Source organism: Ovis aries, chromosome 17 (assembly GCF_016772045.2).
Source record: "Ovis aries strain OAR_USU_Benz2616 breed Rambouillet chromosome 17, ARS-UI_Ramb_v3.0, whole genome shotgun sequence".
In the NCBI taxonomy this organism is placed as follows: domain Eukaryota; kingdom Metazoa; phylum Chordata; class Mammalia; order Artiodactyla; family Bovidae; genus Ovis; species Ovis aries.
The window spans coordinates 44591008-44609073 of NC_056070.1; the positions used below are offsets into that span (position 1 = coordinate 44591008).

Genomic DNA, 18066 nt, shown 5'->3' on the forward strand with positions numbered 1-18066 from the left:
CCCCTCCTCCCAACCCTAACTCCTCTAACATCCTTCTTGAGGGTGCCCCTCCCACCCCTCAGCTGTGACTATCCCCTCCAGGGCCCGCTGGTACTCCATGGAGATGGCTGGCATCGTCTGCTTCACAGGGGCCAACATCATCACCCAGGCGCGGGAGCTGATTGAGCAGATTGGGTGAGTGCTGCACTTGGTCACCAGCTGCTGGGACTTGAGGGGGCATGGCCTGAGGTGAAGAGGCTGGATGCAGGGGCTGAGAAGGAACAAGCTGGTGACGATAGAGCTGGCGATGCTGGAGATGGGAAGGTGTTTTGTTTTGTGGGTTCCCAGCCAGGAGGAACCTCGTCCACTGTCAAGCACTGACACAGGGTTCTTGCTCTGTAGACATCCATGCCTATCATTCATGTGGTCTCATTTCTCTGTTTCTCTGTAGGAGGCCCTTAGAGCTGGACACAGATGGTATATGGTGTGTCCTGCCCAACAGCTTCCCCGAAAACTTTATCATCAAGACCACCAATGTGAAAAAGCCCAAGGTGACCATCTCTTACCCTGGGGCTATGTTAAACATCATGGTCAAGGTGAGCCTGCATCTCTAGCAAGGACCTATTGTCTGGGGTGGGGTTCTTGACACCACCTCCCTTGATAGGAGTGTGGGAAAGGGGAAAGCATTGGACCTTACACTGAGGCGCTCCCCTTTCTGAGTGGGTGCTCCCATTTCTGAATGTCTCTGACTTTCAGATTATCTTTCTCTAGCCTGAACATCTTGTCCAGAGATGTTGTGTTCAAAAGTTACCTGTGTCTCTGTTCCTATTTAGCATAATGACTAGACTTACAGCAAAACTGGAAAAATAGAAAAAGAATTCCTGTATATCCTTTAGCCTGCTTCTCTTTATTTTTTTATTTGGCTGTGATGGGTCTTAGTTGTGGCACATGGGATCTCCGTTGCATCATCTGGGGTCTTTTGTGGTGGTGTGTGGGCTTTGGAGCTCGCAGCCTCAGTAGTTTGTGGCACACGGGCTTAGCTACTCTGTGGCACATGGGCTCTTTCCAAACCAGGGATCTGACCCACGTCCCCTGCATTGCAAGGCGGATTCCTAATCACTAGACCACCGGGGAAGTCCTGCCTGCTTCTGTTTATCTTTTATAAACCCCAGTGTAATTGTCAGAACTGAGAAGTCATGCCAGCACCACACTGTAACTCAACTACAGCTTTGTTTGTATTTCTCAGCTTTTCCAGGACCACGCCCTGCATTTGGCCAGCCTGTCTCCTTAGTCCCCTCCAGCCTGGCAGCCCCCCTTGGTCTTTCCAGTCTATTATGACCCAGACACTTTGGTGAATACTGGCCAGTTGCTTTGCGGACTAACTCTCCATTTGAATTTGTCCCTTGTTCTTCGTTACTAGATTGAGGTTATTTGGGTGTTTTGGAGGGGAAAAAACAGAGATACGTGCTCCATGTTGGCATTCTTTCGGGGCACTGAGTCAGGATCAGCACTCCTGCTCGCTTCCCAACTATCACGTTACAGGAACTAGCCCATGAGTCCACACTCCCAGGAGTGGCAGACCCCAGCCACACAGCAAAGCCATCCCAGTAATTAGTAAAAACTATGGCTCAGAGGTTAAAGCGTCTGCCTGGGATGCGGGAGACCCTGGTTCAATCCCTGGGTCGGAAGATCCCCTGGAGAAGGAAAGTGGCAACCCACTCCAGTACGCTTGCCTGGAGAATCCCATGGAGGGAGGAGCCTAGTAGGCTGCAGTCCATGGGGTCTCAAAGAGTCGGACACGACTGAGTGACTTCACGTGATTTCACTTTCACTTTATGGAGGAGATACTCTCCTCTACACTGAGACTCTGCAGATGTGCTGTTTCACTCTGAACCTTCGCCTTCTGATTTTAGCACTGGCAGTATCCTGTCACAGTGGGAATCAGTCTGCCCAAGGCAACTCTGTATTTCCCTCGTTCTTTGTACATTATTAATTGGAACCTTTTGTAAGGAAGAGTTGTCACACTTCTCTCCTACTTTTGTTGTGAAGTCATTCAGTCCTGTCCAACTCTTTTGTGACCCCACGTACTTACTGTAGCCCTCCAGGCTCCTTTGTCCATGGAATTCTCCAGATAAGAATAATGAAGTGGGTTGCCATTCCTTTCTCCAGGGGATCTTCCTGACCCAGGGATTGAACCCAAGTCTCCTGCTAGGTGGGCAGATTCTTTACCCCTGTACCAATTCCTCTTACCTTCTGGGAAGCCCCTTTCTCCTACTTAGTCCCTCACTTATCACTTTATTGAATCATTGGTTAGGTCATTGTGGGTGTGTGGGTGTTTGCTGTGTGGGGTAACAACCCAGTTCCATCCTGATGTGTTTTGTTGCTCAGCTTATTCCACTTTGGCCACTAGGGGCTCCTTCACGTTAGCCCCCTGTGTCCTTGAGACACACCCTGTTATGTGGTTTGGATTTGGGTTTTGGGGGAGTGCTTTACTTCCTGGGACTGCAAGACACTCCAGCCTCATCTTGTATTTCCCCTGTCCCACCTTGGAATCACCCATTTCTCCAAGGAGGCCAGGTTCCTTTTATTAGGAAGCCGTGGTAGAAACCAAGATGGGGTGTCTCTGCTGCTCACAGCAGATTGGCTAGGAAGTTGTGTGTGTGTGTAATAATCCCACACGTGTGTCTGTATTTATTTCTCTGTTTATCTGCATACATGTTTAAATAGACATAACATGAGCATATTGATATATCCGGCTCCAGTCTGTTCTCCTTTCCTTATTAGTGACTCCTTTGTCCTATCTCTGATTTTATTTGTGTATTTATTTGTTCAACCCTAGTATTTGTGTAAAGCAGGTTCAGAGCTGTGTGTCTGTGAGCAGTAAGCCCACCAGCTGCAGTACAGTGTTCAGTCTTTACTCTTAGACCACCCACACCATGTGAGATTTGCCAAAGTTACTTAAGCCAGCCCTCTGGCAGGGTTCTGTCAAGCAGTGCTAGTGCAGTTGAGTTCATTTGTTCCAATCTGCAGGTGTTCTTGGGGTCACCCTAGATCCTAGTTGAATGTTGGTTCGTTTGCCTCCTGTATGATTTCACTCTTTTGTTGTTGTTGTTTTCATTCATTCATTTACTTCTGGGTCTTTGCTGCTGGGCATGGGCTTCCCATTGCAGTGGCTTCTTTTGTGGAGCACGAGCTCTAGGGTGTGTGGGCTTCAGTAGCTGCAGCATGGGGGCTCAGTAGTTGTGGCACACAGGCTCAGTTGCCGCTCAGCATGTGGAATCTTTCCAGACCAGGGATTGAACCTGTGTCTCTGCATTGACAGGCAGATTCTTATCCACTGTACCACCAGGGAAATCCAAAATCCATGCTTTACAAGGAGCACTTCTGTGGGTTTTGACCCAGACATAGAGGCGTGTGTCCACCATCACAGAGCAGCATAGAACAGCCTCCACCCCAAAGGCTCCTGGACACTGCCCCTTTGTTGTCGGCCCTTCTCGTTAGGCCCAGCCCTGGTTCCCCCGTGTGTTCTTCTGTGTGATAGTTTTGCCTTTTCCAGCATGTCCTGTGAATTGAAACATGCTGTGTAACCTTGGTAGACCAAGCAGGAAGCACTTTGGTTCATCCACGTTGGACGTATGTCAGAACTTGATCCCTTTCTCTTGCCAAGTGGTGTCCATTGTATGGAAGAGCCCCAGCTTGCTGATGCATCCACCTTTTGGAGGGCAGCTGGTCGTCTCCAGGTTTGGGTGATGATGAGTGAGGCCGACCCCCTCTTCACTCTTGCTTGGCAGGAAGGCTTCACCAATGATCAATACCAGGAGCTGGCTGAGCCTTCTTCACTCACTTACGTCACTCGCTCAGAGAACAGCATCTTTTTCGAGGTTGATGGGCCCTACCTTGCCATGATCCTTCCAGCCTCCAAGGAAGAAGGCAAGAAACTGAAGAAGAGGTAGGAATCCCACAGTCTTTATGCTTGGGAAAGGTCTAACAACTCCTCTAGTAAATGGATCAGGACCCACAATGGGAACAGACCTTGGTTCTGGTTTCTTGACCTTTTTGATTCAATTTGGAAAGCTTTTCTTGACACCTACAAACTCTGTTCTCCACTTGTTATATTCTGGTTCTACAGATTGCAGCCCCTAAGTCATTTTCCTTTTGGAGATCAGGGTAGAGAGATGTTTGCTGCTTGATGGATGCTAGAAGGGAGGATGAGAAAGGGAAGGAAAAAGGCAGAGGGGTGATGAGAAGCAGCTAGCATCCCAGGCTCTCTCCTCTGCTCTCTTTGCCTATGTTTCTAGGTATGCCGTGTTCAATGAGGATGGTTCCCTGGCTGAGCTCAAGGGCTTTGAGGTCAAACGCCGCGGGGAGCTGCAGCTGATTAAAATCTTCCAGTCCTCAGTGTTTGAGGCCTTTCTTAAGGGCAGCACCCTAGAAGAAGTGTATGGCTCTGTCGCCAAGGTGGCTGATTACTGGCTGGACGTACTATACAGCAAGGTAAGGCTCCTTATCTGGCTCTGAGGGTCCTGCAGTCAGAGTCCTGGTAAGCAAGATGACAGATGAACTCAAGGCTAATTCTGATGAAATCCCATAACTTCCTTAGTGCCAGGGCTACCCCGAATCCCCCTTAACTTTTGTGTCCAGTGACAGAATTCTGTGAAGGAAACAAATATTAGCATGATAATGAGCCAGTTGTAAGCTGTTCAACCTCAGACAGGCCCCTTGGGCTCCTCCTCATCGTTGAAGAAAGCAGCTGGCTCCTCGATTGGTCCATCTGCTGTCCAACCTGCCCATGTCTCTCTTCTTTTCTCCCTCCTGGCTCCTCCTTTCCCTGTCTTTTTCTTCCTTTTAGGACAAAAATCAATTCTTTGTCTTTCCTATTATTCTGTAGTCTTGGTACTGAAAGCTCAATAAATGTTTCTTGATATTTTCCTGCACAGTTTAATAAAAGTTAAGGTTTTGTGTGTGGTGTGTTGCTGTGCAGTGGTATGAGACAGCCCTGTTACACCACTGCCTTCAGCTCATCAGGCTAGATGAACGCAGTTTCACATGGAGAAAGTCTTGGGTGAGCTCAGGCTGCTGCTCCCTTCCTCTGTATGATATTTTTGCTCGTTGCCTCTCTCTCCAGGCAGCTAACATGCCTGATTCTGAACTGTTCGAGCTGATCTCTGAGAACCGTTCCATGTCTCGGAAGCTGGAAGATTATGGGGAGCAGAAGTCGACATCCATCAGCACGGCCAAGCGCCTGGCTGAGTTCCTGGGAGATCAGATGGTGAAGGATGCTGGGCTGAGCTGCCGCTACATCATCTCCCGGAAGCCTGAGGGGTCTCCAGTCACAGAGAGGTAAGGGTTTCCAGCATCAAGGAAGGAATTCCTTAAGGGTCTTGATTGCTCTCTGAAAACCTGCATCTTCTGTAGAGCCTCTGTTCCTCCATAGAGAGATGAGCTTCCTTAAACAGGGCAGGGATAGTCAGGACTTGGAAGAGGGAGGAACCAGGCCTTGGACTTCCTTCAGAGCAGATGCCGGGAAGGCTGCTGGGGCCCTGGTGGGAATCCTGAGAGGATGTAGTGAGCTTGTCCACTTGGAGCCAGAGAATCTGGGTTCTTGGGTGGCCAGACTGAGAGTACCCTCTCAGTCAGGCATAGGGCAGTGGGGATGTCTTGGAGGGTCTGCTACAATGAGCATAACACAAAGTCCAGTTCAGGTTTAGGGCAGAGCTCCAGGTCACTCACACACAAGCAGACTGATGCTGCACTTCTCGAGTTGGGATTATTGAACCACAGCTACATGCTACCGCTACCACACTGACAGCAAGAAAGGCAGGGTGATGCATGAAGGCAGAGTGTACTTCTGTCTATTTAAGTTTACACACAGGGGAAGTACAATAGGAGTACTATAAAAGTATGTAGGGGATTGATAAGCACCAAGATAAACACTGTATTTACTTTGTATTAGGAGGGTCGACAGAGCTACACAGGGGACTTCATCGTCATCTTTATTTTTCATCCATGACATGAAAATGGCATGGCCGGTTTGATAGAACTAGGTGGTGGGTGCACAGGTTTCTGTTCTTTCTAAGTTTCTTCATGATATTTCAAAATAACAAATACTTCTTCCAGTGAGAGAAAGGGGTAGTGACAGTTGCCATGTTGCTTTGCTAGTGATGTGAAAACTGGTTTCATTTTCAGGCCAGCAGTGGGCTCTGTCTATGTTTTACCCAGTGAATAACATTTTTAGTGTTTATTTATATACATGTACATGAATATATAATTTATGTAAAGACATCTGTAAATAGCTCTGATAACAGTGGTCAAACATACACCAGATGGCCAATGGTAAGGAGTTGTGCATGAAATCATGACATTTTAATATGAAGTATTAATATTTATTAAGTATGATAATAAACATCAGATACAGATAGTTTATACAAAATAACTATATGAACTTAAAACATAGGTTACAAAGTAGGTCATGAGTACTTATTTCCATGTAAACTGCAGGAGATTTTCACATTTGTGAGTTTTTTTATCTCTTCTCTACCAGGGCCATTCCACTGGCCATTTTCCAGGCAGAGCCCACAGTGAGGAAGCACTTTCTCCGGAAATGGCTAAAGAGTTCTTCCCTTCAGGACTTTGATATTCGGACAGTGAGTGCTGATTTTTTTTCCTACCCTTAGAAATTGAGGAGGAAAACTAGATAAGGCAGAGAATCCCAGACTCGGGTCATGTTTTTGTCTGGGGACTTCACTCTTGATTTCCTCTCTTCTATTATGGAATGAATGAAGAAATAGTTACACTTTGGGAAAACCGGGAAAAGCTAGATGCTGCGGAGGCCTTTTTAACTGCTCTCTGTGAGGGGCTAAGGCTTGGGGTCTGGCACAGGGTTCTGCCTCTGGCTCCTTTACTTGCTCTGATCCTGGGGGATCATTTATACTCTGCACTTCCATTTCCTCCTCTGTGAAATGGGGCCTTTCAGCATAGACTTTCTGAGAGGATTGAATGCATGAAGCATTCATTCAGCACAGTGCTTGGCATGGTGTGTTGCTGCTCTTCTCATGCACCCCGTTGCTGGTTTCCTGCATGCTCAGATTCTGGATTGGGACTACTACATCGAGCGGCTGGGGAGTGCCATACAGAAGATCATCACGATCCCTGCGGCCCTGCAGCAGGTGAGGCTGAGACCAGCAGAAATGGAGCCCGGTGTGAAACCTGGACCTGACTAAACTAACAGAGTCAGACAAGTGATCAGTATCGCCTTCATGTAGGTGAAGAACCCAGTACCACGTGTCAAACACCCTGACTGGCTGCACAAAAAACTGCTAGAGAAGAATGACGTCTACAAGCAGAAGAAGATCAGTGAGCTCTTCGTCCTTGAGGGCAGGAGACAGGTAATGGGGCCTGGCCCAGGACGACAGGCTGTGGCAGTCGGGGCTGGGCTGGGTCCTGTGGGCGCACAGGCACCAGTCTCCATACTGCTGCCCATCATTTTGGGTGCTTCCATTCAAGCATCTGCAATGTTTTTTTCTTTCTAAAAATACATATCTTGATACTTAACCCTTTAGTTCTTCTCTGTGTTCTTCTGTGATAGGAAGCTTTGTAATGCATCACTTTAGGATGAAAAACTATCTAAATATATGATGTACTAAATAATTAGTAACTTGGAATGCATCACTGCACCTTGAGACTTCAGTTTTCTAAACTATAAAAAAAGCTGTTACAAATGCAAAAAAATACTAAAGACCAGTGTACTGAAAAGCATAGCTAAAATCAGAAGAGCAAGAAGAAAATTCTCAGGTGCTGAAAATGGAAACTGAGCTTTAAACCAGAGCAGTATACAAACTCTCCTGCTGAAAACCAGATCCTCAGATTGAATTTTAAAATCTAACTACCTTATTTATGAGTTATACCTAAAAGGGCTCAAAAAAATTAGAAGAATGCAAAAACATATATCAAGTAAATATTAACCAAAGCAAAGCTGATGTAGCTATACTAATGCAAGACCCCCCAAAAAAATTAACTTAAAAAGTATTAGTAATGATAATGATGGTATTAAATACTACTAAAAGTCAAATTTCATTAGAAATATTTAGTAATTCTAATAGCTTAACTTCAAATTAAATAATGTGAAAATTTACATAACTCTTAGAAAAAAATTGACATCTAATCAGTTTAGGATTTAAACACATCTCTCAATTGATATATCAAGCAGACCAAAAACTAGTAAAAATTTGTAAGGTTAGAATGAGTTGACAAATAGAGCTTTGCACTCAGTAATTAAGGAACACACATTCTTTTTTAAGAACACCTAAAATAAGACTGAATGCTGCAAAGCAAATTGTAACATTCCAAATAATTTATATATATACAGATCATGTTGTTTGGAAACTGTAAAGAAATATAAGTAACTCATGGATCAAGAAGTCACAATGGAAATTAGAAATACTGAATGAAAATACTGTTAAAATTTGTAGTTTGCAACTAAAGACTATAAATAGCACATAATCTATTTTAATATATAGAAAAGAAAAACCAATAGAAAATTAAGTAACTCCCAACTGAAAATTTCAGAAACAGTAGAAACCAAGAAAGTAGAAAGAAGTTATAAAAGCAAGAGCAGCAGTGAATGAAACAATAAAGCCAAAACCTTTATCTTTGAAAAGACTTATGAAATAGATAAATCTTTGTCAAGATAGATATTTCAGGTTTTGTGTTAATGAAAACAGATTATCAGTGCAGCTATTATAAAGTCTAAAAGAAATAAAGACTGAATTATCTTTCCTAAACAATTGGAAAACTTAGATGGAATGGACAGTATCCTAAAAGAATTATTCAAATTAGCCTAAGAAACAATAGAAAAACTGAATAGAACTTCAAGCATTAAAAAGAAACAAATACTGGGCCCAGATGGTTTCTCAGAGGGATTTTATCAAACTTAAAAAAAAAAATTTTTTGGTAGTGCTGGGTCTTCACCGCTATGTGTGGACTTTCTCTAGTTGTGGCAAATGGCGGGGGGCTACTCTTCATTGTGGTGTGCAGGCTTCTTATTGCAGTGGCTTCTCTAGTTGCAGAGCATGGCCTCTAGGTACATGGGCTCAGTATTTGGGGCTCCTGGGACCTAGAGTGCCACTAGTTGTGATACAGGAATCCAACTGCTCCACAGCATGTGGGATCCTCCCAGACCAGGGATCAAACCTGTGTCCTCTGCTTTGACAGGCAGATTCTTCACCACTGAGCCGCCAGGAAAGCCCCCTACCAAACTTCTTAAACAAATGATTCCAGAGAATTTAAAAAAAGAGGGTCCTTAGCTCATTTGGTGGAGAAGGAAATGGCAACCCACTCCAGTATTCTTGCCTGGAAAATCCCATGGATGGAGGAGCCTGGTTGGCTACTGTCCATGGGATCACAAAGAGTCGGACACGACTGAGCAACTTCACTATCACTATCACTATAGCTCATTTGGTAATCTTTATAACTTTTGTTACCCTGGTAACAAACAAGCCAGGAAAAGGAAGGCCATTGGCAGATAGAACTCTAGGTACAAAAATAGTAACAAACTAAATTTTGCACTGTGTAAAGACAGTAATATTGTGTCCAGGTGTGATTTATGCAAGGAATGGCAGGTGTTAACTTCAGAAACCTGCTAATTTAGTTCATTTTAGGAAAAAGTGATTCATCGTGAAGAGAAGACTTATGGTGTCATTTTCAATAAAGTCAAGAAAGAACATTTGATAAACTAATGTCTACTCATGATAAAACTGAACAGTCAAAATCAGAAAAAAAGATATATTTCTCTGATAAAGTCCATCTGTTGAAACTCAGTAGCACACATCATAATTAATGGCACAACATTAGAATCATTGAAGTGAGGAAGAGGAAATGGATGCCTGTTACTACCACTTCTGTTCAAAATTGTTTAAGTCCTGGCTGGCACAAAACAAGAAAAAGAAGTTAAATTTTAAGGATGGAAAGATAAAAAACATCATTTGTAGGTAAATATAACTGTTAACACAAAAAATGTAAGGAACCCCCTAATTATTTTAACTAAGACATTTCAACAAGGTCATTAGATACAAAGCTCATATATAAAAACCTATAGCTTTCTTTTATATTAGAGACAATTGGGGATTTTTAAAAATTGATCAATTTTTTAATTTTATTTTGGCTATGTGGCATGTAGGATCTTTGTTTCCCAACCAGGTATTGAACCTGCGCCCTCTGCAAAGGAAGCACAGAGTTTTAACCACTGAACCACTAGAGAATTCCCTAGAAAGTATTGTTTGAAAGGTACTATTTATAATGATGGTGAATAATATACCAAGGAATAAATCATAGCAACAAAATATGTGTAAAACTTTTATGGAAAAAAATTATACAACTTTATTGAAGAGCAGAGAAATTCACTTAAACAAATAAGGAGATATACCATGTTCATGGATGAAAAGATTCAATATTAGAATCCTTGGGGTGATTTGCCCCAAGATAATTTGTAAAATTCAGTGTAATTTCAGTTAAAATATCTGCAAAAAGTTTTTTGATGGAACTTGACAATCCTAAAATTCATGTGAAGAACAAGGATAAGAAAAATGAAAACAATTTTGAAGATTAAAAAGGGGAAGTTTGTCTTAGTGTGTAACAAAGCTCACTGTTATTAAGGCAAGACCATGTAACAGTGGAATTAATAATAGGGACCGTAGAAACTGATCCCCATGCACCTGGGAGCTTGGTCTATCACAGAGGTAGTGTTATACACTATTAAGGAGAATAGAGTGCTTATTCAATAAATGATGCTGGGCAAAGTGTTTTTTTCATATTTTAAGAAGAAAGTAGCTATCCCACACTGAGTATGAAAACAAATTCCAAATAAAGATATAAGTTGAAAAAAGAGAACTCTTTGGGGAAAGAGCACAGGAGGCTATCTTTATGATGCTGGGGTGGAAAGAGCTTAAGTCATAACTAAAAAACACACATCACAAAAGGAAAGACCAATAAATTCAATTAATTAAACTGTAAATTTTCTGTAGTCTGAAACAAGAAAGGCAAAATGTTGGTATTTATTGAATTTGCGTTATAAGAACATGGGTGTTCATTACTATTCTTTTGTTACTTTTGTAATTAAAAAACTTTTTTCTAGCACAGAAGTCACCATAAAACGAAGTCACAATTCAAAGAAGATATTTGAAATTACAAAGTTAGAAATGGTCCATAAACATGTATGTTATTTTTCTATTTACTGTGTAGCAAGTGATCCCAGAACCTGGCAGCTTAAATATCATGGGTTTATTATTATCTTGCACATTTTGAGCCCTGTGGATCTGGAATCTGGGCACAGCTTATCCAGGTCCCCTGGCCCAGGGTCTCCCGCAGACTGCAGTCAGGTGTCAGCCAGGGCTGTGCTCCCATGTGAAGGCCTCCCCAGGAGGTGAGGAGGGATGTGCTCCCCAGCTCACTCTGGTTGAGCCATCCTCGTTCCTAGCTCCATGGGCCTCTCCACAGGACAGCTCACAGCCTGACGGCTGACTCCAGAGCAGGCCCTAGATGTCAGCCAGAGAGGGTGCCCGCAGTGCAGAGGTCACTGTATTTTATAATCTAGCCTCAAAATGACATCCTGTCACTTGTTGTAATCTCTTCGTTAGAGGCAGGTCAGTCACTGGGTCCAGCCTGTACTCAGGAGAGAGTTATACAGGGCATGAACAACTGGAGTTGGGGTCATTGGGGTCATTTTCGAAAACTACCTACCCCAGGGTCAACCCCACTCTTGATTAGGTAAATGCAAAATCAAATATTTAGATACCACATCACAGCAAAAAAAATGATTGTGGTGACATCGAGCATAAACACGTGGGGAAATAGGATCTTGTCTGTGTTTCTTGTGGGAGTGTGAGCACAAGGTCTTCAGGCAGCACGTGAAAGGATGGTTGTTGAACCCAGTTTCTGGTTCTGAAAGAGTGGGAATGAACCATTCTTCATTTTAGAATATTATAGATAGGTCAGCTGGTTTATATGCATAATAGAGTTAGAATGAATGGACAGTGTCCACATGTATCTCAACAGGGATCAATCGCAAAAATGTATCATTGAGTAAAGAAAGGAAGTCACAGTATGTGTACCATGTGCCTCTATTCATATAAAACTGCAGCTTAAAGGAACAGTTTATGGGTTTATAGATTCGGAGTAAAAGTACAAAATGTGCAGGGAGTGATAGACACTTGGGGGCTGGGCTTGAGAAAGAGGGATCCTTTACCTATGTTTTACAATATTTCTTATAAAAAGGAGAGGGTTCTAGAGCAAACACAAAAAAATATAACATTCACTTTGTAATGGTGGTACCCAAGTGACCTTTTCTTTCTGACCTTTTCACTGTTAAAAGTTTAAAAATAGATTAGTCTGAGACTTCCCTGGTGGTCCAGTGGCTAAGACTCTGTGCTCCCAATGCAGGGGGCCCAGATTCCACCCCCGGTCAGGAAATTAGATTCCACATGCCGCAACTAAGACCTGGCATAGCCAAATAAATGGATTTTTTAACTATTAAAAGAATAGGTTAGTCTGTAAATGTGTTCAACTATTTTACCTTATTTAGGAGTTCACTTTTGGTGGGTTTCTAGAAGGGAGATTTATTGAGAGAGAGCTATTTTAAGTCTCCTTTGGATCTTTGCAGGTGGGCATGGCCCAAACTTCAGAAGGTACCCAAAGCCTTGGTTCCCCCGACATGGAGGACTTTGGCCTCACGAAGCCACTTCACTCGGCAGTGCCCATTGCTACCAAGAGAAAGCGTATCCACTGTGAGAGGCAAGAGGGGTCGCAGGACCTGGAGCTGATGATGCCCTGGCAGGAGGTTTTGGGGCAGCCTCCGGCACTCGGAACCACCCAGGCAAGAATTCTCAGGGAGCCTGGAGTGGCTGGTGGGAGAGGGGAGCAGTGATGCTGGTCAGGCCTGACCTGTGACAAGCCATCTCCCTCTGGGGTCTGCTGAGCAGTGCGGGGGCCTAGAAATGGGGCTTGACCCCTGAGGAAGTTGGTAGGATGTGCCCAGATCTTCCAGAGCTTGGGAGCTCCAAGGTTTATTTGCTGTGGAAGAATGTTTCTGTTTTACTGCGTGCTCAGCTCTGTTTGCCATCTCCTCCTCTTGACTTGTCCCAGGAAGAGTGGCTGGTCTGGCTCCAGTTCCACAAGAAGAAGTGGAGGCTGCAGGCTCAACAGCGCCTTGCTCACAAGAAGAGGCGGCATCTGGAAGGGGCAGAGGGTGCACCAAGGCCTGGGGCCATCCGAGAGGGGCCCTCCACAGGACTGGGGGGCTTCTTTCGAAGAACGGCTCGCAGCATTCTGGACCTTCCATGGCAGATTGTGCAGGTGCAGACAGTGATCAGAGAGAGGGCAGGAGCATGGCTGATGGGATGGGGTATTTGACCAGCTCGCGATCCTGGGGACCTGGTCTGGAATGGGGCAGAAGGGACGGGGCTTTACCTGTGTGCCTCTGTGAAGGAGCTGGTTCTGGAGGCCGCCTGGGAGATGGCCTGTGCACAGGTATTGAGTGCTTTCTGTGACAGGGTGAGACATGGAGTGCTATACGATCTGTGTTTCCTTTTCAGATCAGTGAGACCAGCCAGGCTGGCTTGTTCAGGGTATGGGCTGTCATCGGCAGTGACCTGTACTGCATCAAGCTGAACATTCCCCGGGTGTTCTACGTGAACCAGCGGGTGGCCAAAGCAGAGGAGGGCCCTTCCTATCGGAAGGTACGGGGGGCAGCTCTTGTTTCTGATCACTGAGGTCAGCTGCCTGCTCAGCCTCTAAGGTTGCCTCCACTATGGCAAAGGCCGCATACAGATTCAAGCTTTGCAGATACAAAGACCATGTGAGCTTTGTGACCTTGAGCAAGGTGTTCTGGTGCCTCCATCTCTCCTGAGAACCTTCTTAGGATGCTGCAGAAGTTAAGTGAAATGATGCTGTGGAGCACCGAGTGAATGCTCAGTGAGGAAGCTGCTGGTATCATTGTCCTGGTGGACCATCTCTTGTATCTGTTGTCCATGTAGCAGGGAAAGGACTAGGTGGACGTTTGTCAGAGGCTGCAGGCTCTGTCTCCATAGGTTCTTCTGATGTGAACAGCTTTATTGGGGTATAATTCATATGCCATACAGCTCACTATACGACTCAGTGGCTTTTAGTGTAGTCACAGAGTTATGCAGCCATCTCCCCTGTCAATCTTAGAACGTTTTCATCACCCCACAAAGAAACCCCAGCCCCTTAGCAGCCTTTCCCCTCTTCCAGCCCTCAGTAAGCACTGGTCCACATTCTGCCTCTAGGTTAGCCTGCCGTGGGCATTTCACATATGTGGAATCCTACAGCAGGTGGTCCTCCTCTCAGCTGGGGCATCCTCAGAGGCTCCTGCCCAGTGTCTCCATCCGAGCTCCCAGTTAGCTCTGCCCAGGGATATTTACTGAGCAAATGGGCACATTCCTTGGCTGGTACTAAAATTCAGTGAACGGGGTGACATCTAATTGAGGAGATGAGACTAGAGTATTTGTAACTGGCAGCTAGACAGAGGATGCTTCTGGAAGAGGTGAAATCCAGTTCCGACCAGAAGATTCAGCAGAATGTGGATCCTGGAAGAGGACAGGGAAGGAGTGGGCAACAGAGAACAGATGATCTAGGATTCTGTAGCTTTCTTAGATGTGTGTGATGTAAGTGAGGAGGAGAACATCCTTCCTTTAAAGATATTTTCCCCTTGGGGCACCCCGCTCCTCCCTCCTCGCTGAGGTACCCACACTCTGGCTGGACAGGGGTTCCATTCCTAGTCTTCTGTCCGGGAAAACATAGCTTCTGTCTGGGATTTTGCTTCATGCACCCTTCGGTTACACCCAGGAGAGAACAGAGGAAAATGTAGCAGGAGCACCTGCCCCTCACAGTCTGGGAACTTGTCTACTTTTCAGAAGCCTCAGGCAGCTTCTTGAAGCCAGGCCCAGACCTTTTAATTTTACTGATAGGGAGAAATGGGCTGTAGAACTTTACCCTATGGTTGTGTGCGGACATCCTAGGACTGTTTAAACACTGCATGTATGTGTGTAAGAGTGTGTGCACGTGTGTTTGCCTGTGCGTTGTTGCAAACGTTACCACTTAGCTCAGTTGTGGGGTAAGGTCACTGTCACATGGTGTCACCAGGTGAATCGAGTCCTTCCTCGCTCCAATATGGTCTACAACCTCTACGAATACTCGGTGCCAGAGGACATGTACCAAGAACATATCAATGAGATCAACACTGAGCTGGCGGCGCCAGACATCGAGGGCGTGTATGAGACTCAGGTGATTGTTTTCCCAGCCGAATGGTGCAAGGATCCACCTAAATGCAATAGAGGGAAACAAACCAAATCGAGGCATGGACAGGCCGGCAGCAGCAGCTGGGCCTCTGCCTTCCCCCTTCGGCCCTCACACAGCCCCGTCTGCCCCTCTTCCAGGTTCCGTTAGTGTTTCGGGCCCTGGTGCAGCTGGGCTGCGTGTGTGTGGTCAATAAACAGCTGGTGAGGCACCTTTCAGGCTGGGAAGCAGAAACCTTCACTCTTGAGCACCTGGAGATGCGCTCCTTGGCCCAGTTCAGCTACCTGGAACCAGGTATGGCGTGTGCCGGCCGCCCTTGCTTGGCCCTACCTCCTGCACATCTCAGGGTGACGGGCCATGTCCTCTTGCAGGGAGCATCCGCCACATCTACCTGTACCACCACGCACAGGGCCACAAGGCTCTCTTTGGCATCTTCGTGCCCTCACAGCGCAAGGCGGCTGTGTTTGTGCTGGATACCGTGAGTTCCGGGCCAGGCCATGGGACAGCCTCACTGGGGGAGGCGCACAGCCCCGGGCAGGAAGCTCCCACTCCCCCTTCCCTCCCATCACTGCCTTGTTCTTGTGAGAGTGAGAAGTTGATCTGCAGAGGTAGCCCTGCCGCCTGTGTCGACTCGCAGGGCTGCCCCTCCTTCCCCATGGGAAGACGGCTGACCTGGCCCTTGTTTGTCTAGGTGCGAAGCAACCAGATGCCCAGCCTCAATACCCTGTACTCAACCGAGCACAGCCTCCTGCTAGAGAAAGTGGGTGCTGAGCTCCTGCCCCCACAAAAACACGCTTTTGAAGTTCGTGCTGAAACAGACTTGAAAATCGTCTGCAGAGCCATCCAGCGCTTCCTGTTGACCTACAAAGTGAGTGCCAGTGGGACCCCATGCTGTGAGAGCCCCCTCCCCAGGGCCTGGTCCACCTCACTGCTTCCTTCCTTGCACCCAGGAGGAGCGCCGTGGGCCAACTCTCATTGCTGTTCAGTCCAACTGGGAGCTGAAGAGGCTGGCTGGCGAGATCCCTGTCCTGGAGGAATTCCCTCTGGTGCCTGTCCGCGTGGCTGACAAGATCAGCTACGGGGTCCTGGACTGGCAGCGCCACGGAGCCCGGCGCATGATCCGGCACTACCTCAACCTGGACACGTGTCTGTCACAGGCCTTTGAGATGAGCAGGTGGGCCGAGGGGAGGCCATCTTGGTTGTCACTGACATCACTGGTCTCTGGGCGAAGGAAGGCATTCCCCAGTCATTTTCAACTCTTGGGGTTGACCCCGTTCCCCTGCAGGTACTTCCACATCCCCGTTGGGAATCTGCCTGAGGACATCTCTACCTTTGGCTCCGACCTCTTCTTTGCCCGCCACCTCCAGCGCCACAACCACCTGCTCTGGCTGTCTCCTACATCACGCCCTGACCTGGGTGGGAAAGAGGCTGACGACAACAGGCTTGTCATGGAGTTTGATGACCAAGCCGCTGTGGAGATCAACAGTTCCGGCTGTTACTCCACAGGTGGGAGGGCAGGGCGCACCAGGGACTGCTGTTCCTGCTATTTGTTGCCATTCTGGGCTGGTGGGAGCACTCAGGTGTATTGGGCTGGGAGCTGAACCTGCAGGGGGCCTCTGTGGGTGTGGGCTGTGCAGTCAGCTGCCCTAAGCAGCAGTGATTTTTCTGAAATGGTGCTTGCTGGGATCAGGCTCCATACCCAGGAGGGGTCAGTGCACAAGCGTTGATGTCTGTGTGTAGTGTGCGTGGAACTGGATATTCAGAACCTGGCCGTCAACACCATCCTGCAGTCTCACCACGTCAATGATATGGAGGGGGCCGACAGCATTGGCATCAGCTTCGATGTGATCCAGCAGGCCTCCCTAGAGGACATGATCACGGGCAATCAGACCACCAGTGCCCCTGCCAGCTACGACGAGACAGCCCTCTGCTCCAACACCTTCAGGTACCCAGGGGCTTGCCGCTGTGAGAACATCACCTGCCCTTTGGTTCTTCTTGTACCCTCAGCTCTCCAAAGGCAGAACAACAGTTTGCCTCTAGAAGGAGCAGTAGAAATCCTTTTATCCTCTGTCCTTGTTTTGGAAACTGAGAGCTAAGTCAGTATCAGTGGGGCTTCCCTCTGCCCGGTCAGAAACCAGCACAGGGCCAGACTCCTTTTTTCGCTCACGAGTGGCACTCACAAATGCCGCCTTCCAGGTACCAGCGACAGTTCCAGGTGCTGCCTTCTGGCCCGCTTCCTATGGCCGGAGGTATGCCTGCAAGAAGTCACCAGTTTACTTGTGGTGTGGGTGCTCACCGAGCATCTGCTGTGGGGTGCACAGCAGGATATGAACATGGGTAAAGCCACACAGAAAGTGGTGCGAGTTGCAAGGCATGGGTATCGGGAGAGAAGTGCAGTGGTGGCACGGGCAGGGAGCACGTGCTCTCATAGCCCCACTAGGCAAGATGTCTGTCACCCATTGTAGAAATGAGGAAACTGAGGCCCAGGCTTGTGGTCATAGTGCAGCTGAGGGGAAAGGTTGGTGTTCAAGAGCAAGTCTTGTGGTTCCAGAACTGTTTTCTACAACTGCCGACCTGTAGCCTTCTCACAGAAAGAGAACAGAACTGGAGGGAGGGGGCTTCAGGCCAGGGGACTTGCGGAAAGAAAGCCTCAGCAGCCAAAATGCATGTGGTGTAGTCAGGGCCAAGGACTGTTTGGGCAGAGAAGCAGCCAGTTCAGTCCTGAGAGGTGGTGCAATCAGACTCCAGGTGACAGAACCATCACACTGGCTTTGTGATGCTGTT

General features: G+C 46.8%; 1 protein-coding gene across 3 annotated transcripts in view; it reads left to right on the forward strand.

Moving 5' to 3' along the window:
- Positions 1-18066, forward strand: part of POLE (DNA polymerase epsilon, catalytic subunit) — a 56318-nt gene that overhangs the window by 21599 nt on the left and 16653 nt on the right. For all 3 annotated transcript variants that reach the window (XM_027956359.2, XM_042234450.1, XM_042234451.1), the window contains exons 22-39: positions 82-174; positions 431-575; positions 3771-3928; positions 4278-4473; positions 5105-5319; positions 6521-6623; positions 7065-7145; positions 7242-7364; positions 12632-12844; positions 13114-13323; positions 13563-13706; positions 15130-15270; positions 15423-15576; positions 15654-15760; positions 15974-16150; positions 16233-16456; positions 16568-16788; positions 17023-17227. In XM_027956359.2, the coding sequence (XP_027812160.2) occupies positions 82-174; positions 431-575; positions 3771-3928; positions 4278-4473; positions 5105-5319; positions 6521-6623; positions 7065-7145; positions 7242-7364; positions 12632-12844; positions 13114-13323; positions 13563-13706; positions 15130-15270; positions 15423-15576; positions 15654-15760; positions 15974-16150; positions 16233-16456; positions 16568-16788; positions 17023-17227 (2910 nt within the window). The remainder of the gene's footprint in view (positions 1-81; positions 175-430; positions 576-3770; positions 3929-4277; positions 4474-5104; positions 5320-6520; positions 6624-7064; positions 7146-7241; positions 7365-12631; positions 12845-13113; positions 13324-13562; positions 13707-15129; positions 15271-15422; positions 15577-15653; positions 15761-15973; positions 16151-16232; positions 16457-16567; positions 16789-17022; positions 17228-18066) is intronic.